Source organism: Magallana gigas, chromosome 3, assembly GCF_963853765.1.
Source record: "Magallana gigas chromosome 3, xbMagGiga1.1, whole genome shotgun sequence".
In the NCBI taxonomy this organism is placed as follows: Eukaryota; Metazoa; Mollusca; class Bivalvia; order Ostreida; family Ostreidae; genus Magallana; species Magallana gigas.
This window is the reverse complement of record NC_088855.1, coordinates 39,949,944-39,974,843: the sequence shown is the minus strand read 5'-3', so window position 1 is coordinate 39,974,843 and position 24,900 is coordinate 39,949,944. Positions and strand designations below refer to the sequence as shown.

Genomic DNA, 24,900 nt, shown 5'->3' with positions numbered 1-24,900 from the left:
ATATAAAATAACTCAACAATTTCAGCTCATGTTTTGTATGTTATATTTTATTATGGTACAAAGATGGACTTGATTGACAGGGAGAGACAGAAAAGATATTTCAGATATCAAATAATAAAGGTAATCGCTGTAATATTCTCTACAGTCACAACTCACAGTAAAATGATACAAAAGATTTACATATAAAAGTAAACCCTGTTTTAATAAACTGATAACACTTTAATAGGTACATGTACATATAAATAGCAAAGCCTTTTTTTTGTCTTATTAAAGTACATATATGTTATTGGATTCTTCATAATTTAGCCTATGATAACATTACTAAGTTACATATTCAGCGAAGCTTGAGACATCTTTTTGCAAATATGCAAACCCATATCAAAAATGCATTTATACATGTCATAACAGTATTTGAGTATAATTTGATAGTACACCTGATTTTTATAGTCATTAAATGCCCCATGTGATTCAATCTTACAACAAAAGTGTTATCTGACAGATTTTATGTTGTAATAATTAAATATAAATTAAGCGGGAAAAAAAGTAAGTTGTGCGGAACATAGACTCTTCTACATTGAAAAAAATCCCACAAATCCAGAATTATAAAAATAGTACATAGATATTGATTTTAAAAATGAATCTGACATCTAAGTGTGTGTTAAATTTCAATATTAAACTATCAGCTAAATGTTGAAAGCTTCCAAAGTCAACCTATTAAGAATCTTTCCAAAAGTCAACGCATTAAGAATCTTTCCAAAAGTCCATGCATTAAGAATATTTATTTAGTAATATTAGCCAGATATGTTCAGCTCTACTGCTGTACATGGATTGGGTAGAATTAAAAGTAAAAGTATGTAACATCCAGCTCTCCAATGAAAGGAAAGGTCACAACTTGTTCATTTCTTCACACACCTCCAAATGAACATGCACTGTACAGCTTGATTTAAAACAAAGTAGTCCTCTGAACATAAAAAGCTGTAAAAGTCACAGTACAAAGAAACGTTTCTGACTGGAAAGTAAAATTATTTGGCACATCTGACGTAGCTCTAGTCCCTCACTTCCTAGGGCGTCTTCTTAGTCGTTTCTGCACTGTGTCGTGTACATTTTCTTCTGGAGTTGTGTGCTGAAAAATACATGCATTCACTTCTTTAAAATTTTCTGCATTATTGTTTACAATGCCATTACCTACGTTCTCATAAATGTAGTACACAGTGATAAAATAATTAATGTATGTATTTACAAGTTTTGTTTCTTTAAACAAAGAATTATTTGTCATTTTGACTCCCCAGTGTTAATTTCCCTATATCCTGTATTTGATAATATGTGATACTTACAATAAACTGGCCACAGTCCAGAGGCTCAGATATCTGAAGAGGCTCCTTGTATAAGGCATGTCGACGGGACTTTTTACGAGGGGGTGGTTCTTTGGCTTTTTCGGCAGACATCTGTGTTCCACAGTCCTCCACTTCCACCACTGGTGAACCAACTGGGTTTGGTGATGACTGCTCTTTAATTTCTGTCAGTTGTTTCTTAGCTTTAATATTAAATGCACACTGTTAGTTTACCATAGAAAATAAAAAGTAATACACTCTTACCTAATTTTATGTACTTAATAAATTCATTGGCAAGCATATTAAAATATGTCTTCATAAAATTTCATTGACTTTAATAAAGTTTTCATTTGAAAATACATGTACATGAATATTTGCAACATAAATATAAATGTACCTGATCTTGAAATTGGTGACTTTTTCAAAGCATTAAGGATGGAGCCAATTCTTTTCATTGGTTTGTTTTCTTTATCTACAGCTTTAAGCTTGGATGATTCTTGTGCACCTTCCTAATAAAACAAAATATTTTTCCACATTAAAAAATTCATACATTAAATTATGACTGTGCATATGTTAAACTTCATATTTTACATAAAATTGAAAGTTGTTTGTGCAGAAGTAATTTTTTTTTATGTAGAAACAATAATTTCAATATTTCATATTGATCAGGAAATTAATTAATGTTCACAATTTGTTTAAGTGTACAAGTTCAACAACATAAAAATTAACAGATGAAAGTATTACTCTGAGAAGGTCAGTTGAAGATCTTGGTTTCTTCCTTGCCTTCCTTAAACTCTTGGCCGCTACAGGGGGCGTGGCATCAATGAGAACCCGCTCCCTGTCATCACCCACGTCCTCCGACAACAGAGATACATCACTGTCTTTCTTTTTGGAAGAGGTAATCTACAAACAAAAAAAACAACATGAGGGCTATAATATCACCATTCTTCTAATAGCATGCTCATTAGAATTCCAAGATGTAATGTTAGTCATGATCATTCACCTCTAACTCAGACGTGGAGTAGGACCTTCGTTTCCTCCCTCTTCTGGTTGACGTTCTACTTAGAGGTGTCTCATCAAACTGGGATATGTCAGATGACACTGAAGTATTCCTCTGAATAAAAATATAATTTATGAATTCTTACATTGACAAGTTACCAGGCAAACAATCTAAACACATCAACAAAAGCTGGAAACACATTTTGAGGGGACAAAATTTACCGTTCTTGGTTTGCGTGTAGATGAGGCTGATGTAGTGAGTTGCCTGATGGTCTCTATCTGGTCTTTGACTAACGCCTCAAGCCGAGTGTTCTCGCTCTCAAGCTCACGGACTCGCTCCTTGTCTTGCTTCTGTTTCTCAATTATCTGAGACAAAGAAGACACCAGCTTGTCTTTCTCTTCTTTCCAAGTCTACAAAGATACATTTATAAACAAATAAAATGTGATATGATTTTTTCAAAACATAACTGTCAAGTTAAATATGAACAATGCAATCAAAAGTAGTATTAAAAATAATTCTACTTAAAACAACTTAACAAATACAAGGGTATTTGTTCGAAATGTGCTTTATAGATGGCATAGACTTACATAACATGTATAAACAATACATGGAAAAACAGAATGTAGAAATGCATATATACATGTACATGAAGATGCAGAAGATACCTGGTATATTTAAAATACATTTTTGAAACACACTAACTTCTTGTTCACTGTTTTTGGGTGTACTTTGATGCTTAGAATGTACTCTAAAATAACCAATAAATTTACCTTCATTTGTACCTCCTTTCCATCATTTTTTGTCACCAGTTCCTTAATTTCATCTTCAAGGCGACGAATCTGTTTGTGGCTGTCTCGTAAACTATGGTCTTTTTCCTGAGTGAAATAAATTCTAATCACTCATGTTTCTAATAACTCTGCAGTTTCATGATATACAGATGGACATCTATGTGATATTCAACTTTAAAAGGATGAATTCTTTATTGATGATACAATTCCATACAAACACATCAAAACTTAAGACTTTATACTATTACTGGTATTGCCTTTGTCTCATACCCTGATTTTAGTTTTCATGTCAGCCATGGCTGCCTCATGTTCCTTGTGAACAGTCCTCAGCTGCTCGATGCTCTCTTTTCCTGCATCAGATCTCAGAGCTTCACACTGGGACCTAGTTTCTGAACAAACCAATAAAACCACATCAAGTCAATGATCTTCATTCACACATGTATCAACTACCTTTTTTTTTTTTCAAACTTTAAAGACAAAATCTCATACAAGAATTTCTTTCAAATTGATGACTTTATGACTGAAATCATAATAAAAAGCTATTGGATAATCTAGCACATACCCCCTCCACCCCCTCCATTTTTGGGGCAGGGTGGGGTGGGATGGGGGGTTAGGGTGAGTAACGATGAAATTTCAATTTTTATTACCTGACAACTCTTTTTCGAGTTCTTTGATCTCTGCATTGTTTTCCTTTATGATGGTCTCCAGTTTCTTCTTCTGGTCCCTCAATGTCTTGAACTCTAGCTCCTGTTTGTTATGCCTGGCTTCAATCTCGGACAACTTGGCAACCATCTCCTCCAGCTTCTGATCACTACTGGAGTCTCTATCTGTAATTTCCTTTAGTCGACCTTCTAATGCACACTTCTCTTGCTGCAGACTCTCCACTTGACTAGTCACACTTTTCAAAGTGGTCTGCAGACTTTCCTTCTCCTTGTTAACACAGGCTAACCTCTCCTCGAACTCCTCCACAGAACCCTGGGTACTGCGTAGAGAGAGATTTTCTTTGGCTAGTTGTTGGTGTTCTGCCTCTTGCTTCTTCAGAAATGAGATTTTGTTTTCCAGGTCTTTTTTCTCACCTCTTATTCTTTCATTTTCCACTGATAGGGCACACACTTTTTTGCTCAAGTCACGTATTTCCACACTGCTGGTATTGGTTGTTGAGAGGAGAGACTGGTACATATTCATATATTTCTCACATTCTGTAAAACATAAATTCAATGTACATAATGTAAATTGTTAACATTTCCCCATTACAATTAAAACAAAAATGCAGGTGACAGCACAATTGCTATTTTAATAGCAATTTGGTATGTATCCATAAGTTTCTACAAGCAGATTTTCTTGGGTCACAGACAGAATGACTAAACAATGAGTACTGTACATGTACGGTACCTTTTTGGGCTTTTTCAATGTTTTTCTCATGCTGTTGAATCAGTGTGTCTTGGTGTTCCATCGTCTCTTCTTGCTCTGAGAGGGCTGCCTTTAGTACAGCAAGGCATTCCTCATTAGCAGTAGCATCTACAAAATAATGTTGAAGACATGTTTTAAAGTTGAATATCACATAAACCTCTAAAAACCATACCAATATACAAATAAGTACCATAACACACTTCATTTCAGCCGTTACTAGTACTCTACCTTTCAGTGCTGCCTCGTACCGCCTTTGTTCATCACTTCTTTCTTCAATCAGCTGCTTGGTCTTCACCTTTTCTGCCTGAAGGCGACTGTCCTTCCTTACCAACTCTCGCTGAAGTTCACGGATCACATCCAACTTCTGGGTCAACTCATCTCTCAGCTTGTCAAGGTCCACTGAATTCCCTGGGATGCTCAATCGAGGTTCCTTTAACATTAAAAGTACCCATACATACTACTGTAACTTGACATGCTCATTAAATGACTACTGGTGATCATATAACATATTTAATGCCTTTGATTAAACATACCTGAGTGACCTTTTTGTCCTCTGCCTCGTGTAGCCTTTGGTTTAATTTCAACATCTGGTCCTCCAGGTCACAGATCTTGTTGTTCAGCTCCCCAATGTTTTCCCCCGCTGTCTGAAGCTGCTTCTTCAATGTTTGTTCTCTTTCTTGGCTCTACAATAAAAAAAACCAGTAGAAAATTAAATTACTTGTTCATAAGTCTAATTCATACATGTTATTCTGCTAAACACTGATAACAGCTTCAATACTGCAAAAGGAATTTAAGTTACCGAGTTTAGCTCTTTCTGAATGGCTGGACAAGTTCCACAAGAGTCAGGTACTATTGACTTGGACAATGTAGATATTTCCGATGTTAAACTATCCACCTTCTCCTCCAGACTCTCCTTTGACTTTTGGAGCTCTTGGATTCTTCCATGACAATCTTCCAGCTCCTTTGTCAGTTTCCTGTTGCTGGCCTCGAGCTTGTGCCCTGACCCTTGACCTGTCTCCTGAGCTATCTTATCGTCCAGTTCTGCTTTGATGTTTTCTAATCTTCTGCATCTGACCTTGACTTCTTTTAATTCAGATGTAATAGACATCTGATTCACAACCGTATCTTCTGCCTTCTTCAGTTCACATTTCAAATCTGACAAAAGTTTTTCTTTTTCACTAATAATAGCACTCTTAGCTGTCACTTCCAGGGAAATGGTATCTAACTTCTGTGACAGGTCATTTTTTTCCATTTTCAAAGAGTTGTTGGTCTTCTCCAATTCTTTGAGAGCAGTTTCTGTTTCCAGTAATTTGGATTCAACAAGAGATAATTTCTGGGCATACTCATGACCAAGTTCATCTTTATCAGATGCAACTGTTGATATTTTATTCTCAAATTCTGTACATTTTTTCTCCAATTCAGTCTTCTCAACTTGCAGGGTAGTGTATCTCTCTTCAGTGTCTGCCATGTTCTTCTGCATTTCTGCCAGCTTTGAAGTCAAACAAGACAATTCTTCTTTTTCAGTTGTTTCACAACTTACTCTCTTCTCAAGACTTTTGACTTGCTCTTGGAGGTTTTCATTTCTTGAGATTAGTTTACTCTTTTCCTCTTTTAAGGTCACCATATCAGCCTTAACCTTCTCATACAATGTTTTCTGCATGTGGAGTGAAGACTTCATTTCTGCAAACTTTAACTTGGCATCACTTAGCTCATGTACATGCTCAGTTGATGTGTTAAGTTGCTCCAACATGTCAGATTGAGCAGATTTTAATCTTTCCAGTTCTTCCGTTTTATTTGTCAAGTCCTCTCGCACAACATCCATCTCTTTCTTCATTGCATCATACTGGTCTTTTGTACATTCAAGTTTTTCAAGAGTCTCTATAAATATCTGCTCCTTCTTCTCAAGGTCTTCCTTAACACTTTCACACTGTTTCTGTAATTCATCAACCTCCTCACTTTTAGCTTTTATATCACTCCTCAGATCTGTCAGTTCCTTTCTCAGAGGTTCAGTTTCACACTGTAATTCTTTAACATCTCCTTTCACTTTCTCCAATGCCTTCTCAATTTCTTCATTCTTTTTCTGCCACTCCTGACAATCTGAACAGTTGGCAAGCTTCTCCTCCAGTTCTTGAATTTTCTTAGCACATTTCTCATTGGTTTCCTTAAATTCTCCCATCTTTTTCATTTCAGTTGTTGCAATTTCAAGTTCAGACTTCAATGCACTGTTCACATTCTCCTCCCTATTGATTTGTTCCTGCAAATCAATAATTTTCTGTTTCAATTCTGCATTTCCTTGTTGAATTGTCTCACCAAGCTTTTCTTGCTGTTGATTAGCCTGAGCTTCTAGCTTCTGTATCCTTTCTTTCAGCTCTTCATTTTCCTTAGATATCTCAGTCAATTTTTCCTCATTCTCATCTTGATCCTGCAGATCTTCTTCTAACATTTCTTTAGCCACTTTAACCTTGTTTAATTCATCATTCAGTTCCATGTTTTGTTTGGTTTTCTCTTTGTAGAGTTTCTCCAAATTAATAGCCTTGCGTTCGAGCTTTGAGCGTTCACTTTGAAGTTGTGAAATCTCTATATTTGCCTCATCCAGCTGGAATTGCAAGTCTTTACCCATTGACATATTAAGCTTATTTGCTTGCTCCTTCAATTCCGATATCTCCACATCTTTCTCATTCATCTTAAACTTTAAATCTTCAACAGTTTCTTCAAAACTCAAATACTTTCTGTTATCTTCCAACATTTCTTCCACTTTTTTCCCTGCCTCTTCTTTTGCAGTATTCAACTCCTGCACCTGTGACTCCAGCTCCTTGATGTTTTGCTGAGCCTTCTCGTTCTCCTTGCTCTGTGAGGTAAGCCTCGTTTCCAGTTCCTCATTTATCTGTTTGGTCTTGTGTAGGGCCTCCTCCAGCTCTCGTGTGGCTGCTGAATTCAGGTCAAACTCGGCCTGAAGGTCCCTCAGCTGTTTGGACAGGTCCTCCATGAAGTGATCCTGATGTTTTCTGTGCTTGGATGGCGACTTACAAGGGCTTGGGCTGTTGTGGCGACTCTCAGCTTTGACTACTGACAGCTAAAGAAACAGAAAATTTGTACTGAGCGAGACAAAGATATTTAGCAAGGCATTTCATTGTAATTCCTATACGAACACTAGAGAATGTAGGTCATTTGCCATTTTTTGTCAATCAACGTTTTGTTTGATTTTATCAGTTGAGATAAGATTATGGTTAAGTCTTGTGTAAAGGAGTGTGCATGTGTATTTTACACATCCCCAAAATTGGATGAGGAATCCCTAGAAGAAACCCACTGTTCTCATGTAAAGTACTTCCAAAATATGAACAATCGTGTTTTTCCCCTAAAGCTATCAATGTGTAATAAGTTAGTTATGATATCCAAACATATTGGGACTGCACAATAAATCCATAGCTGTGATGCCCTACCTGACTCTTGAGGTTGGAGATCTCTGCCTTGTAGCCATTGATGAGGGCCTGTTCCCTCTTCAAACTCTCTCCTTCCTCCTTCTCAAACTTTATCCTCCATGACTCTTCCTTCTCCTTTAAGGAAGTTGTTAATTTCTCTACCTCGTCTAGTAATTATAATCAAGTACCATTTCATAGTACACTTGTTATCAAACAGAATGAGTTATCAAAATCCATGTGATGTGTAATCAACAGAGGAGCACTTTTGGTGATCCTTAATTACATTACTATAGGCCTGAATGTTGGCATAGATATTAACAATTTTATCATTTTAGTATAATTTTTTGTGAATATATTTTTTGATCTGAATATGTCACCAATATGATTTTTACATATCATTTACCATAACTTTACGACACTCTGACAAGCAATTGAAATGCATTTTTACAGATAATTTTTATCTTCATCTCTATTATTGAATTATGGTATATGGAGACCAGTCATCTAACTTTTAATGCACTGTCGAAATTTGTACAGAAGTACCTTTTCATGTTTTACAAATTCTGCTTATTTGTTTGCAGATGCACCTTCAACTTCAATGTCTAAACCTAAGGTAATTTTTAAGAAGTAAAATTAGATGTTACTTTCATTTACCCATACTTAAAATGTCCAAAGTATTTTCATCTTTAACCTTAAATTGTCTTTATAATACATGTACATGTATTTTGAACATCTTGGGCGTTTCAATGAAAATATTTATCACAGTGATCCAGGTAATATGTGTACCAATAAAAAATCTCATGACTGTGACGTTATAAGAGTATGATAATACAATTTATGTTTTATAATATTATGTCAAACTACACTACAATATCTAGAGATTGTTCACTTTGATTTTCATATGTATGGTATATGTATGTGTTATGATCAAGGTGGTCTCATAAAGTGATGCCTCATCTTGGTGAGCTCTGTAATCTGTGATTACCTAATGTGTTTTAATGAAAAATACAGTGCTACTCTCCTCTGAAATAACTCTTACTTACTGGTTAAGCATTTCTACTGAGATTTATTTTTTAAAATAAATTCCAATGAATTTGCAATCATTGAAATTTTCACCAAATATTTTTGTTATCAATAAACTATTCAATGTAAAAGTTGAGTTGTGTGTGTGTGTTTGGTGCATATCCATTCATACCTCTCACTCTGACAGTAAATATGACACGCAACAAACCCTGCAGCAGGCACTGTATACCATGTAACACTCACCTGTAAAAGAAAGCAGACAGGTGTAAATACAGGTATACACAGTTGCATATTTGTCGTTTTTTTCGTCAAAGGATAGCCTGCTGCAGAGTTTTGTTGCTTATCACTTTAAAAAAATTAAAAATGCTTGGCTCATTGTTTAATACTTTAATGGCTACTAAAGGTTAGATATACAATTAAGTATGATTGCCATATCACAAAAATAACATCACTTTGCCTTTTTGACCCTGCAGAAGGCTATACATTGAAAAGTCAAAAATATGATTTTATTCATGATTAGGAACTGTTATTTACAGTTCAGTTTCAAAAATCAACTTCACAATGAATTTGAAAGAACACAGCACAAAGGTCATCTATTTAACACTAATACTAGTACATAAATGTGACAAAGAGTGTTTCTCCTGAGTGAAAAACAAGTAAGAAACTTGAAGAAGGCATATGAATAAAAAGTTACCCAGTTAATAATTTAACCAAAAAAATGCACCAAAAGATTTTTTGAGAGAAAAATGACCTGATGAATTCCACTCTATGTATGGCATTCTGATTAAAGGCCTTTATGTCAGCCTGAATTCCTTTAACAAATAATAATCACAGGCAATCCAGCTTGGACAGATAAAATATCAGATTGTTTAAATAATGTAAAAATTTTATGCATCTTTAATAGCATATAAAAATCACAAGTCTAGCAAATAAAATGACTACCACAATGGCACAACTGTCACACAATACATGCATACTAGCATGGTCACTATTTCCTGACCCGTAAATTGTATTTCGCCAGAGACTTTCGCTTTCCCATGGTAGCAGATTTCCTCTTTCGAGACAAGGCAGTGGGAACATGCAGCTTGTCCCTGACATCAGAGGACCCCAGTTTCCTTCTCTTACTCTTGGAGGCCTCCTCCTCCTCCAAAGCCTGTCTCTTTTTCAGAAGGACTGCATTTTCCTTGTTTTTGACACACTCTCTGCCCCGCGTGGGATCTTTGGCTGGAGAGTTCTGAAGTCTTAAGAGGCTTGTTTTCGTGTGCTTAGCGACATAATTTTTGTGAACAGGGGTAAGCACCACCTTCAGGACTTGATTGTGTAGTGGCACATCCTCACTTGTACTTCCTGGCCTGAGTAAACTAAACCCCCTCTTGGGACTCTCAAATGGGAATGTGACCACTGACTTTGTAGAGGGTTTGCTATTGGGGTTCATACTAACAGAAGACAGTCTTCTTGTACCTTGCAAAGTCTTCCTTGTTGTCTCTAGGGTTTCATCTCTAGATTTGATCTTCTGGTCTGCCATCTCCAGGGCCTTCTTGCTTTCAACCAGGGCTCTTTCCAGCTCTGCCACCTACAGAATATACCCCATAAATGTATATTTAGCACCAGTCATTGGCCATAAAAATACCTAGCTTGTTTGTAATTCACGTTTGTACAAATTTGTACAGTGTCAAAGATGACAACTGAAACTATTCAATAGTGGAACAATTATTTTTACATGCCCGAAATTCATCATTTCTTACTGACAGAATTCTGTGGATTGATTATCTTCACAAAACTGCTATCCAGTCATAAACAATTCCTTTGTAAGGATACCCATAAACACATGAAGATCTACATATAAATGTTCTATAGTACTGAGTCAGAACATGATCCAGCTGTTGTGAGACTATCACTTACCTCTTCCTCGTTGTGTAACTTGTCCTCTGACAGCTTCTGCTGAAGGTCTGCAATCTCCTTTTCTTTGGCCTGGAATGTTTCTCCAGCCTCTGTCAGCATTTCATTCAGCTCCTTGATTTCATCATCCTGAAAAAGCAAATAAAAAGTTTTGTTCTGCTCAGAGATGTCAATATTTGTGACATTTTAAGTATGATATAAATGTCCATGTATTTTATCCAGTATCAAAATTTATGAACTTTAATCACAAGGTAAGCTTTTAAATTAAAGTGTATTTATGTTTCAGTCAAATTAATAATTATAAGGTTATAATTTGTCATATAGGGTTCCCTTGTTCTTAGTGGATTGGAGAAGGTCTAGCATAAACATGGTATCAAAATTCATCATCAACTTTTGACACAAATGTCTGAAATACACATAAAAAGATGAACCTTTTCTTTCAGTGTTGACTTGATTTCATCCAGCTGTTTGGTCAAAGTTTCCAATAGGACAGAATCTCCCATCTCCTCAGAACCTCTAGTAGCTGGAGTTTGTTCAGGTTCTGCAATCTGTAAATGGGTTTTCTAAACTGTTGAGACTTGTATTGTACATACAGTATAAACAGTAACAAATTAACAATGTTGTAATTCTTCGCAAGAAAATAATTTGTAAAAAAAAAAAATTGACCATGAGGATAAGAAAGTCTAATCGAAGCAATATATTGGATCTTTGACCAATGAACCAATTAAGGACCCACATTAATCCCATTATATGATTAAATGTGATATATCCATTCAATGTCAGTATCAAAGCTGTAGCCAGAAAGAATGACCAAAAGTAATAATCATATTTCCCAAATTTGATCAAAAAGGGACAAAAAATATACATGTATGAGCTTTCACTAATTAATGAATGAAATAATTGGTCTGCATTTGTCATGAGTATTTCTCAACTTTCACTGTAATTACATGTATTATTTAAATGCATGAAGTAATCTACTGTACTTGTTTAATTCTGGCTTCATTCAATTCTTTCCTTAGTCTTTCTATTTCTGCATCTTTCTCCTGAAACAAAAAATCATTCATCTTCAAAGGACTTGTATGAATCATTATAATTCAACAGTACAATCTTTTAACTCCCAATAAGAATCAATTTACAAAACTTTAATAAAAAGAGAAAGAAATAACACTGGGCCATACCTTGTTTTTCATTTGCTCCTGGTAGAAGAGAACACTGGACACCCACTCGTCATCCTCATCAGTCATGAAGTCGGCCTGCCTTTTCCCCTGCTTCTCATATGCATCCATCAGAATTTGGATTCTTTTCTCATACATCTCTTCTGTGGCCTCTTCATTTATTCTGATGCGCTCGCTAAAGTATCATTATGAACAAAATGTCAATGCTGCAGTTAAATCTTTCCATGCACATGCTAAAAGATACTTGTATTTTTCATTTGTATCTAATTTGTATTTAAGTATGAAAATATTCTGAAAATATTCTTACAATGCAAAAATTCTGTATAATTTATCAGCTAAGGGGGACAATTCACTTTGAAAAAAATTTAATACTGCAAGCAATTTACTTTTTGGGAGAATTGATTTTCTTCCTTGCCTTATAAAGAAGCCGCAGCCCTTTATATACAAAAGAATAGCAAGAAAGTGTGTAGAGCACATTAATCTACCTGCACTCATCCTCAATCTCCACCAGCTGCTTCATCATCTCACTACACACCTCCTCGCGGATCTTCAGCTCCAGTTTCAGTTTATCTTTCCTCTCTTTCAACAGTTTAGACTGCAAGTCTTTTATTGTTTCCAGTAGTTCCTGTATATAACAACAGATCTTAATAACACAAGCCATTTTTCTACATGACATGTTATTAAGACAGATTATTCTATTGTCATATGAATAATCTCATTTATTGACGAAAGCTGATGGAACTGCCTATTACATGTACATGTGAAAATTACTGCACCTGTACTTTACTCATTCATCCAAAAATGTATTAATTTTTCTGAAGTATGGTATACTTTTCTGAGTATTGTCAGGGTGTTACGACTCTACATGTTTATTTAAATGTACATGTATTTCTGAGCATTAATTCAAGTTTCAGCAAAGTTTATTAAGCATTCACAGTACTTTGTATGTTTTTTATTTGCAATTATTTTTGTATGATAGGTCATCAGCCCCAGAGGTAGAAACACAATCCACCCCTGGGGCGCCATTTTCTCTACATCCTGCAGAGATGCACTGCAGATAAGTGAGCAAGGATGTTTCTCATCATCTGACCTACACTGTCAATAGTCAGTCTACTTTAAATCTAATCTACAGAATATTTTATAAACAGGGTTATAGGTCATAAGAGCATACCTCTATATCCAAGTCATCTTCTAGATCATCCTCCTCATTGCCCTCTGGGAGAGGGATACTAGCCCCTTGGTCAGCAGCATTTTTCAGCTCTTTCAACTGACCTGTACAAGAAAGGCTCAAATGTAAGACATTGCATTCACTTTTTTTTAACCGGTATATGTAAAATAAGTAAACAAGCATGAACAATTGCAAGTAATACAGTTTATTTTCCTATGTCCAAATGATCACATATGCACATCAAAATTGTACATGTACTGTACATGAAGTATCTAAAGAAGAAGAAAACCCAGAAAAGAAGCCTGGTTTGTTATAGATAAATCAATCAGTTGAATTTCTTTAATTTCATATCAAAAAATTTCCAATCATATTATACGAATCACAATCCAGGAACTGTGACCTTTTTCTGAGTTGTCATTTACAAACCTGGTGTGGCCCAGCTAATGGAGACGGCTCTCTTCTTTGTGTCTGCTGTCTTCTTGGCCGATTGCAGCAGTCTGGTTTTGATATCTGGCTTTTGAGTTATGACCACCTGTGATGGAACAACAGTTCATACAATACATGTACACATAATTTTTTTTAAACTTTGAATTGTTATTTTAAATCATTAGAAGATGCAGAAGTAAACTGAGATCGGCCTCTACAAGAGCACTACCTGACTTTACAGAACCAGCAGATTTATTTACCTGTTTAGCTATGGCAGAGAATTTGAACACATGCAGGGTTTCATCAAACATACTGGAACACTGATTCACATTGACTATCATGTTGACATGCCCTTGTCCACAGAAAAAATTCTGGAAGAGGCGAGTCAGCTTGCTGTCTCGGAAGGGAATAATCTTTGGATTATCTCTACAAAATGAAAATTAAGTAATAATTATGACAAACAAACAGATAATTAATGCATTTAGAAAAAACTTAACAGCTGAGTTGGTGTTATGCATAATAAATATTAATTCATTATTAAGAATTTACTTGTGTGACTGGTTAAATCTCAGCATCTCAATGCATCGACCGAGTGTCATCAGGGATGTATTAATGTTGCCAGCCTCCTTCAGCCGATCTCCCACACTCTGAGTCTTGGCCGACCTCTCAGAACCTGCCAAATCGCACAAACTTAACCTAAAAAAGAAAAAAAGTTTTATATTTAAGTAGATGGAAAAGACATATGATTTGTAATGATAAAGAGATCTGCAATCTTTTATCATTATTTCTATTTAATATGATTAACAATCTATGAATCAGATATACATGTACATTATACATGCATGGCATGCAATGCAATTACTGGTATTTTACTGTACCTTGAACTGTTTTTACAAGCATATAGAGTATGACAAAATTTTGAGTGCTGTTGGATAACTTACATGCTAACTCTGGCCATTCGAGGTTTGGCCTTATCCACTACTCGGATTATCTTGATGTTGAAAATGCAGTGACTGAAATATTTAAGAACAATGCAAAATAAAAATACAATGCACATTTATATTTTTATCCTTGGTAGTTTCATTCAAGGTATTTTAGACAAAATCTACCTTCTTGAGGACTGATGGTTGAGTTTTGTACAAGCTGTCTGTAGATTCCTCTTCCCAATGGTAAGTAGTTTATATGCTTCATCCGCATTCTGTACACAAATCTCCTTCAACCCTGAAATAAATACAACAGATCTTAACATCCAGAAAACAAATTTTAAAAATATACCTGAGAAATTAGAACTTTAAAACATTACAAACCAGTTCAGACACAATTAACAGTTGAATGTGTCAATGCTTTGAATAAGTTCCTAACCTTTGATATATGGACTCCCGTTTCTGTCATCACTGAGCTTAAGGACCGGCCTTCTAGCGTTTTTCTTTTTGGACAATGGTTGCAGCAGGTCAAAGATCTGCTCGTTGTAGATCTCAGCAAAGCTGACCCACACAGAGAACAGGATCTGCCCCTGGTCCTCCACCATCACCTTGGTCTCCTCTCGGATTCGGTTCTCAATGTCTAGGAGGCACTCCCCAGATTCAAGAGACTCTGCAAAAGGAGAATGAGGTCTAGTTATTTCATAGCGTTTGGGTATTTGACTCATATGTACATGTCAATTTATAATATCATTTGCTTTTTATTTCCTCTGAGAGGAAATAAAAAGCAAATGATATTGATATATGAAAGCATTAGATGTGTCTGTGGTTAATTACAAATCCATTCAGCTGTAATAAGGTGTGAAAATCAGCTATTATTATTTAAAGGCAGTTGTGTATACCCCGCTTACTGATGGCTTCCACCTGTGTCATTGTCTTAAGCCAGTCAAGCGTAAAGTCCAGCTACAGACTGTCGCTTGGAAGAGATTATGCAATCAAAACAAAAGGCTAGGTGATTTTCAAAGAAATCTGGGTGTCGCATTTTACAGAAGACTGTCGCATTTACTTCTGAAAAATCGCAAAAAGCGACAAATGCGATGGGCAGCGTGAGCCCTGCTCTCAGAAAAGTTAGACACAGTATCAGAAAATTTTCAGTATTGCTACTTGAAATCTGTTATCATGACCTGTAGTAAAGACTGTAGAAAAACGTCCTCATAGACAGACTCTTAGTCTTAGGGTAGTATCCACAAGTCAAATTTTATATCAGTTATTTTCCACAAGTGTGATATATCATTTTAAAGCTTGGAGAAAGTATTAAAAGAAAATGACATTTTGGAATTCGTTGGTCATATATTGTTACTAAAAATAGACCACAAAAAGTAGTGCTTATGTTATTCTTTGTGACCATTTCTTGGGAATACTATTAATTTTAATAATCGGCATATATACAAGATAAATTATTATCACAAATCAAAATAAGTTCAATAGGATTGTAATGTACACTTTCTTTAATCATACTATTCTGATTTTTTTTGGATATCCAAATCCCTTTATTATTCCGCACCTCGGATTTAAACGTATTCCTACGCCAACGTCCCGTTGACAAAAACAACGTCAAAACGTCAACAAATAAACATTTGTAATTCCGATATAAACAGTTCAAATTATTGCAATAACTTTGCTTGTGATTAAATTGGACAAATTAAGATACATTTACATATTTTAATTATTTACTTACTTCATTTAATACATGGTAATACATCTTGCCACTACTAATACATGTACTACATAATACTAGTTACAAGACACAAAACTGCATCATCTGTAAAACAATAGTAAGCGTTTTGCACAAATTAATCTTTATAAATTATTTTACAAATCAAATATGAACAAAAAACGATCAATGTAATTAATGTTTTCATACATGATTTGCAGGTGGTCAATTTAAACAGTTTTTAGAACTTTCAACAGATTAGACATAAGTTCCATGTGAGTCAGCGGGTGTCGTTTTCCATTGCTGCCTAGTTTAGAAAATGAATAAAGTTTTTTGTCTAGATCAGTCTGCTTTAAAACATTTTTCCTGTAGCGAAGCTGTGCTTTCAAAGCGTTACATTTGTCTGATGTACGATTCAGCTCTTTCAGTTTTAGTTTGCACTCTCGGGGTGATTTCCACAAGCCATAGTTAACAATGTCATCACTTTGTTTTTCCAGCTGCATTCGTTTTTTTCTCCTTTTTTCAGCTCTTTTTTGGAACTCCTCCTGTTGTCTTTCTTCTCTCTGTCGTTGTATTTCTGCTTTTCTTCGGCTGAATAGCCCCCTTTCATCAATAACTGATCTCCTTGCTTCTGAAATAAGAACTTCGGTATTTTCACTGTTTCTCATTATCCATGTGGAGGTTTTGTTCATTAAGAAGAGAGTGTACGCCTCGATAGCCAGGGTTGATATATTTGGTTTTGATTTCAAGATTTGGTCCATGTAGGCAAAAAGTCGCTCAGAATAAGAGTTGTGTTTGTCCACACTCTTGGTAGCTTGTGAGAGTTCCTCTGTGAATGATTCATATCTACCATTTGGCAAATGATCTTTGTAGACATGAAGCACTACTTTTCGGATTGATGGTAACAGGACTCTGAGAATGATTTCCACGTCAGTATCATATGTTGACTCTTTAGTTAAGGATTCGAAAATTTTGTCACCATGAAACGCTACTCCTGTTAGAGATGGAAAGGTTCCCTTCATGAAATCGACGATGTTTTCGCAAGCATCTACCAAATATAAAGACAGATGGAGATAATGCTGTGTCATGTCTTCAATTGATGTGTCGCTGTTCTCAAGAAGATTCCACAGGGGCGTTGTAACCATCTTTGATATCAAACCCAACGCTTTCAGTCCAGCCACATAAAAGGAGACATGAAGATCCGACAGAACAGATTTTAAAAGTCTTTTGTTTTCTGTATCTGATTTTTCCAGAAACGCAATCATGTGGGGGTGTAAAAAGTATAGACAGGCCGCATTTTGAAACAGAATATTGAATCTATGGCCTTTGAAAGGTTGAAGAGGAAGTGATATCATTCTATTTTCAGTTAGAAAAGGCTGCATGTATGTTCGGAAGGCTCCATAACACCCACATTTTTCATCCCCTCTTCTAGCAAAAGCTTTGCACGCACTTCTGATTAAACGGAAACAACCAGATTCGTCACTCTTAGAGAACGTTTTGTCAAATACTGGAGGATTTCCTGCAAAATTCCCTACCTCTGCTTCATATAATCCTTTCTGTGCAGCATTTGCCATATGAACAAGACCATGAAGACCACAGAAGAAATTGTTAAGTCTACTGACTGTTTCTTTCTCTTCATCATCCATGGTGTTGTAATCTGCTCGTACCTGTGGCAACACCTCCTCTCTGTAACTTTCTAAGAGCTCATTGAACTTTAACTCAGTTGCAGCACGATCACTCATAGTATTTTGAATGTTACATAAAATCTCGTTTCCAGCACTCTGAGGATGAGTTTCTTTTCTGGTGTCAGCAATATCCTGCAAAATCTCCTTGAAAGTATCCAATGTGTTCTGTGCTGATTTTGTAGCCATTTCACGAAGTCCTAGAGCAAAGTAATTACCTTCTTCATCACGAACAGAAAATCCCCCGTACTTGATGCCAACTTTGGATGTTTCGTCAGTGTGTAGAGTAGTGTTTTTCTTTTCAGGTAGTTCATCTTGTAGTTGCTTTTTAACGAGACAGAGTCTTTGAATGTTCATATTGGCCACAGTTGAAGGAGATGGAAGTCGGTCAGGTTCTTTTCCAGCCAGCTTCAAACATGCTTCTATGGTTGGTCCTGAACAAAAAATATGAACGAAATTAAATGTATATCCAGTACATGTGTGTCTTGCTTAATGATGAAGAAAATCAGGATTATGTACCCGTAGTAGTTCAATGTCCTTATCCTTATGAAAATGAGATACTTACCAATTTGCGTTGAAGGAACATTGTGTTCGAGAAGAGAGTACACACATAAATGGAGTTCTGGGGTGAATGCTTTTTCTTTCTTGTCAAATAGATGGATGACTCTCGTTTCATCCCCCTCTTGTAGCTGTTCGATGAGATAAGCGATCTGATCATCCTTTTCCTTTAATGCAGTTTGAAGTTCGGTGATAGTCGTTCTTTGTTGATCATTATCAGCCTGCAGTTCATAAATAAGTTGTTGATAGTCTTCTTTTGTTGTGTCAGTTGTTGTCTCCAGTTTTGTACATTTGGTTTTCCAGTAATCCTCTCTACGTTTAGTGCGTTTGACTGTTTTGTTTGATGATACAAGTTTTTCTTGAAGCACTCGGTTTTTCCTTGATATGTTTTCAGACTTTATGTTCAGCGTTTGCAAGTTAGATATAGTTTCAGATAACTCGGACTTTAATGTAAATTTTTCCTGAATTAGATTCTGGTTTTCCATAAAAAAGAGAGTTTGATATGGATATGGCAGTTGACGTGGCATCGCCGCTAGAGTTAATCAGACATGTAGCTTCGGGCAATTTTGACTTTACTGTTGTTGATAATGTGGGTGGAGCAAACTCTGTTTCCAAGAATTCCGTAAACTTTCTGCTGCCGTCAGTTTTAGATTTGTTCTTACGAAGCTTTTCATATTCTGACCATAATCGACCAATAGCCACCTTAGTTGATGTCGGATTACAATTTTCTGACTGTGTTACTATCCACTCAGCAGTTTTGGATGTCCCATGTGATATTTTAGAGCTAATAACATCAGAATTCCGAATCATTTGGGTAGAGCAAGACATCTGACGAAGAATTTGTTGAATAAAAAAAGCGATAAGCAGTATCCAGCAAGTTCTGAAATAAAAATTAAACCAATCGTAAATAAATATACTCTTGGATGTTAGTAACTGTAAAAATTTAATAACGGTATATTATCAGATTTACAAATCATGTTACATGGAACCACGGTATTAAAATATATAACTAATTAGTTTTTGCTGGCTTTGATTTCAGAGTTTAAAAAAATGAGTGTAAATATTTTCCCATTAAATGGAATATATAAATGTTTTTAATCAATTACATGTATTAACGTTTACAACAATCGATCAGAAAAAAATCATCCATGTGTGTTAATTTTTTTTAAAACTTTCATATCGCATAATGTACTATGTTTGATGTATCGTAGCATCGGGGGGGGGGGGGGGGGGGGGGGGGGGGGGGGGGGGGGGCAGGGGGGGTCCCCCCACTTTTTCTCGCAGCAACAAAATTTTTAAAATTTACATATAAAAAATGGAATTATCATGGAGTGCCCCCCCCCCCCAATTTTTCGGGAGTATGTAAAAAATTGATATAAAAATAAGGAAATGAGGTGTGAAGTTGAAGTTATAAATCCCCCCTCCCCACGGATTAGGATTTTGAAGATTTTGGAAAACTTAAAATGTTCCCTTTTTTTTTTCTTGTCAAGATTTTTTGGATGAGTCTTCCCCCCTCCCCCCCCCCCCCCCCCCCCATTTTAAAAAAACGATGCTACGTGCCTGCAGTGTGCATGCATGCGCGCGCGCACGTGTGCATATGTACACGTGTGGTTTAACTTTTGTGTAACTTCATTTAATCAAAGAAATTACACTAGAAAAGTAAATATACAAATGAGTTTTGTGTCCTTTACTATTATTTCGCCTATACCCGTGCTTGTACGGAAAGTACCCTCTACAAAAAGCAATGATACAGGTGCCTGTAGTAATATGATTTTCTAAACCTAGGTACATATTTCATAATGGTGTTTGTATCCATTAGTTTGTCATAAATTATGGAAACGAGCATCGAGAAATGAATATACATAACAGTGTATATATTTAAATTCAGTTAATATTCTGAATCATGATTACTTCCAGCATAATGCAATGAATGCTACTTATGCAAGTGTAAACAAAATGTAGTGCTTTAAAAAAATGTTTATACTCGATGTGCTCATACTCAGAATTTTGCAAGAGAAATTGAAAAAAATTCAAGCAGTTTAGATAAATGTAATTAATATCCTTAATTCTTATACTTAAAGAAAAAAAATGTGTCACTTTATGATTCTTCGGGAAATCAATTAATCGACCGCAAAAAACTTTGCATCACCACTTGGCTATTCAAAACGCATTTTATTCAACACATTAATTGCATGTTCTTTATATACGTAGCTATGAATAATTTTTTTTTAAGTCAAATGTTTTAAAGATGTAGTGACAGCTTTTTTCAATTATCAGTTGTGTAATTTGCGTTTGTGTAAATATGATTTAATAAATATTCTATAACATTGAAAATTTCTATATTATACAGATTAGAAGTATTTGTAAATTAATTAATTACATGGTTTTATATTATAACTCTGAAAGCTGGTGTTTTCATAAATCTTAAGTACTAGAGAGAAGTTGATCAATATAGATAGATATTAATTTAATTTTTCAAAATATATAATTGTATTTGAAAGGATAAAAACTATTTTTCAGCTAATATATTTGAATGATGTTCATTCTGCATGAGTGTTAAACCTATTTTTAATTATTATTATATTATCAGTGTACAATACAAAGTGCAATTTTCATTTTATTTTTCATTGTTAAATGTTTTATTTTTTTCTCTAAAATATTCTAATAATAGCATGGCCTTAAACATGTGTTGCAATAAAACTAGTTCCAATAATACAGGTTATTAAATCTATGAATGCATAGCTAATAAGGAGTTGAAAATAACAGTGAAAATGTGGATATTATTCTACATTTCCCCGTAGGGTGCCCCATATTTGAACCTGCTAGAGTTGTTCCCCGTAATATATCCGTGGTAACAGTAAACAAACTCCATCCGTGATTTTCTCTGTGCATAGACGACGTCAAATTTCAGTTACAGCCAAAATATGTATCATGTTATTTTCAAAAGCGCTCGTTAGCGCGGATGTTTACTAAAGAAGTATATGTATTAGTTTGAAGAGGAGTTAATATCGATTTCATTAAATGCTGTAACAAATATGCAACCTGTCCGAGAAAATGCGGGATTTTTTGATTAAAAATTACTTACTTTCTGTAGTCTTTTATCATGGCAGAATAAACGTTTTTCGTGCGTTGTTTGGTATCATTTTGTTCTGCAAGTTCTCCAGCGTCTGTTTGTTACAAAGAACGGTCTTATGCACCGTTATTGTCCTGGTAACGGCCGAATAAAACAACGCGACTTTTACTACCTGTTATATTTCAGGCGAAGCTTTCGCAAACAAGCGCGATATTCTTTTCATTTTAATTTAATTTTAGACGAGGTTTTATGAATATAATACATACACTAAGTATTTCAAGGTAAATCATTTCACATATATTTTTGTTCTATGATTATTGAGTGAATACAAGCTTATGAATTTGCTGTTTAAAAACACTTAATTTTGTATAGAGTCACATAGCGTTACGTTATGATGTGACTCTGTTTGTGGATGCTACTTAGGGTAATATGTTTTTATCTAACCTTTGTTTGGCATGAAGGAAATGTTAGAACTCTCTGAACATGTTGTAATGTTGGTTAGCTGGGATGCATCAGATGCATCATCACCCAGTAGACTCATTACATCTGGGTCCTGTAAAATACCAGTTCACTTGAAATACATACACAATGCACAATGTAACACTAACAGCAATGAACATTTCACATACAGTTTTCTTCAGAGTTCAAGATTGAACTGTAGTAAAATTGCAATACCTCATCATTACTGAGCTTCAAGGTTTTATCCTTTACTCTCTTCTCTTCATCTGCTTCTTCTTTATTAAGCTTGACCACATCCATGAACATCTTGGGCTTTAGGTCATATCCAGACACCTGCTTATTGTTGATGCTGTTGAAGAGGACATCCAGAGCTCGAGGAAGGATGCCAGCATCCCTGGGCTCACCTGCATTCACACAATTTATCATTTTACGCATTGTTCATAATTTTTTTAATTACAATATTGAACGTTAATATTTATCATTTATATAAGAAGAATGTAAACTGATAGTTAAAAGATCTATAAAAAAAAAAAAAAAAAAAAAAAAAGCTTGAAATCCAAAACCTACAAGCATTATGAATTTATTTTTTTTTGGCAGAAGTATAAAAGACCAATTTGTACCTTGAATGGTGTAGGTTTTTCCTGAGCTTGTAACTCCATAAGAAAACACTAAACAATTTTGTCCATCAATAAAGTTTTTGACAGTTCCTAGCATTGTGCCATTAAAAAACTCCTTTTGGTTTGTTTCCTGGCCATAGATTTTGGAAAAGGTGAACTTGTTTGTGATCTTCTGAAGGCCATGGACACTGTTTTTGTAAGAATGGGAAGACTTTGGGGCATGAGTCAGGACATGGTGCTCATCTTCAACTTCCAAGCAACCCTACGGAAAAAAAACCCAGTTGAATTCTAAAGTGCAATTATTGCGATCATTAATCAAAAATATGTAAGACCTGATAAGATGTTATCTTTCTTTCAATTATTGTCAACTGTTTAATAATGAAAACCAAGTAATGGGAATAAAGAACATTATCAACATTTTTTTTAAAAACTTCTTAACACCACCAATAATATAAATCTTTGCATGTTTATTGATTAAAAATAAGATAGTGCGTAAACCCATTTTAAAAATAAGCTTAGTTAAAATTCTGATTAGTTGGGCACAACCCACTATTGTTGGTTACACTCCCATTTGGTAATTCAACATCTGTACTGTCCTTAAACCAATTCTCGCCATCAAAGTACCATTTTCGCCCATGCACTGTTTTATTATTTTTTTTTCTAATAATAATTTTAATGTATGTTGACAAAATGATGCAACAATGTACTGGCAAGAAATGGTATTTGGTGAGAATTGATTTTTTTTTTTTTTTAAAGGCAAGCACATGTATCTGACATGTTTACCACATTGGCAAGTAGGCTAACATCTGTGCACTGCTTCATTAATTTATAAACATTTTCAAAAATTCTATAAAATGACAGCGGGCTGCGCCAAACCTGGAATCATTTTTAAATTTGAAATCAAAAATCTGTTAAATAAATACTGGTGTGCGACCAATTCTCACCAAGTATCATATTTCATCAACACATTGTTACATCATTTTTCGAATATAATTCTATACTCTGTCCTGAGTTTTTGCTACCACCACCTTTCGCTTGATATTTCGTGAATAATAAATACCTTTGTGCTAAAACTATGTTCATCCATTAATATGAAAAATGTCCAGATATCTGTTTTTAAATGCCCCCTCTACCACTTCAGGTTTCAACACACATCCCAAAGAAGAAAGTCAACGGGGATTTTGCATTGCATCAGCCATTAATAAGCACGATGATAACGTTGAAAAATTGCGCGAGGTGTCACGAGTACTTCCGAATGGAGAAAAGATGTAAACGTTTACATTATAAATCTCCGTAAGAAATTTGTTTTCATTCCTGTGAAATTTTATGAGTGAAAAGGGATAATTTGTCAATGAAGATATCTTGGATTTTTTCCATTTCATTAATTTCAACTATACTTCTTTCACAGGGTTGTGTATTTTTATTAAAAATCATCAAAAGTGACAGAAGCAATCACTTGGGACAGACTATAATCCATAAAATGAAGTAACAATGCACTGATTAGAAATTGTCCTTCGCAAGAATTGGTTGTATGCCAGTATAGATCATACAGTTTTTCACAAATAATTATTCGATACTTGCAAATATTCGTTACCGGTAAAACGACTGTACTGTACATATTTTCAAAGATGCATGGCATTTTTCGTTTATAATATTCCATAAATTTATGACATTAACTAAACTGTTTGGTTTTTTTTATCATAAAAAGAGTTCTTGCCTGATTTTCTGTATCTTCTTCGGTAACAGTAAAAGGTCTTATCCTTAGATAAACCTGCATGTGGTCATCAGGAGCAGGTTTTTCAAACTCTGTGTTGAACAAATTTTTTCGAATCTTGAAGGGAATTTCTTCTTCATCACTATTGTCTCCAACATCTTCTGATAGTCTTTTCGACATGTTGATCGTTTATTTCTTATTCTCCCTCTGAATAAAAGAATAATCAAAGGTTCTAGTTTGCAATGGTAAGATGTTTACAAATTGAAATAATTTTGTAATTATCGAATGCATATATACGCCTAACGACACGAATATTCATACCATGCATGATTATAACCAAGACAGACTGGTAATCATATGTAATCGCATCACAAGTGTCGTGTAGCTGTTTGTAATCTTACCATGTATGTCTATATAGATGTCACAAGCTCTCCCTTGCCTTAGTCCTTACTCGAATAATCGCGCTTATTCAAATCCAACCAATCAGCATGAAGAATAGATTGTACAATTTAGACAAGTCGTAC

General features: G+C 35.0%; 2 protein-coding genes across 2 annotated transcripts; both read right to left on the bottom strand.

Annotated features, from left to right (window-relative positions):
* Positions 1-26: 26 nt before the first annotated feature.
* On the bottom strand, positions 27-24,900 carry LOC105320541 (kinesin-like protein KIF20B). Its single transcript, XM_011418501.4, has 32 exons — positions 24,778-24,900; positions 24,380-24,583; positions 22,666-22,924; positions 22,262-22,449; positions 22,031-22,139; positions 15,002-15,232; positions 14,749-14,860; positions 14,581-14,652; positions 14,189-14,335; positions 13,900-14,065; positions 13,640-13,745; positions 13,217-13,317; positions 12,531-12,670; positions 12,049-12,220; positions 11,854-11,913; positions 11,302-11,418; positions 10,874-10,999; positions 10,433-10,544; positions 7,970-8,115; positions 5,329-7,602; positions 5,063-5,212; positions 4,758-4,959; positions 4,512-4,637; positions 3,767-4,318; positions 3,390-3,508; positions 3,102-3,206; positions 2,553-2,741; positions 2,335-2,445; positions 2,076-2,234; positions 1,729-1,840; positions 1,335-1,534; positions 27-1,123 (listed from the first exon to the last, which is right to left on the bottom strand). Exons 2-32 carry the CDS (start codon positions 24,554-24,556, stop codon positions 1,055-1,057), a joined length of 6,909 nt encoding a protein of 2,302 aa, XP_011416803.3. The 5' UTR covers positions 24,557-24,583; positions 24,778-24,900; the 3' UTR covers positions 27-1,054.
* Positions 16,393-19,001, bottom strand: LOC105335220 (uncharacterized). Its single transcript, XM_034465816.2, has 2 exons — positions 18,521-19,001; positions 16,393-18,389 (listed from the first exon to the last, which is right to left on the bottom strand). The coding sequence occupies exons 1-2, from the start codon at positions 18,996-18,998 to the stop codon at positions 16,504-16,506; spliced, it is 2,364 nt and encodes a 787-aa protein (XP_034321707.2). The 5' UTR covers positions 18,999-19,001; the 3' UTR covers positions 16,393-16,503.

Excerpts from the sequence above, each read along its gene's own strand:
- LOC105320541 (XM_011418501.4), bottom strand. The coding sequence starts at position 24,556 with ATGTCGAAAAGACTATCAGAAGATGTTGGAGACAATAGTGATGAAGAA. Across the intron at positions 22,140-22,261 it reads TGAAGCTCAGTAATGATGAG|GACCCAGATGTAATGAGTCT; the intron begins GTATTGCAATTT and ends GGTATTTTACAG. Across the intron at positions 14,861-15,001 it reads CGGGAGTCCATATATCAAAG|GGTTGAAGGAGATTTGTGTA; the intron begins GTTAGGAACTTA and ends TATTTATTTCAG.
- LOC105335220 (XM_034465816.2), bottom strand. The coding sequence starts at position 18,998 with ATGGAAAACCAGAATCTAATTCAGGAAAAATTTACATTAAAGTCCGAG. Across the intron at positions 18,390-18,520 it reads TGTTCCTTCAACGCAAATTG|GACCAACCATAGAAGCATGT; the intron begins GTAAGTATCTCA and ends TTTTTTGTTCAG.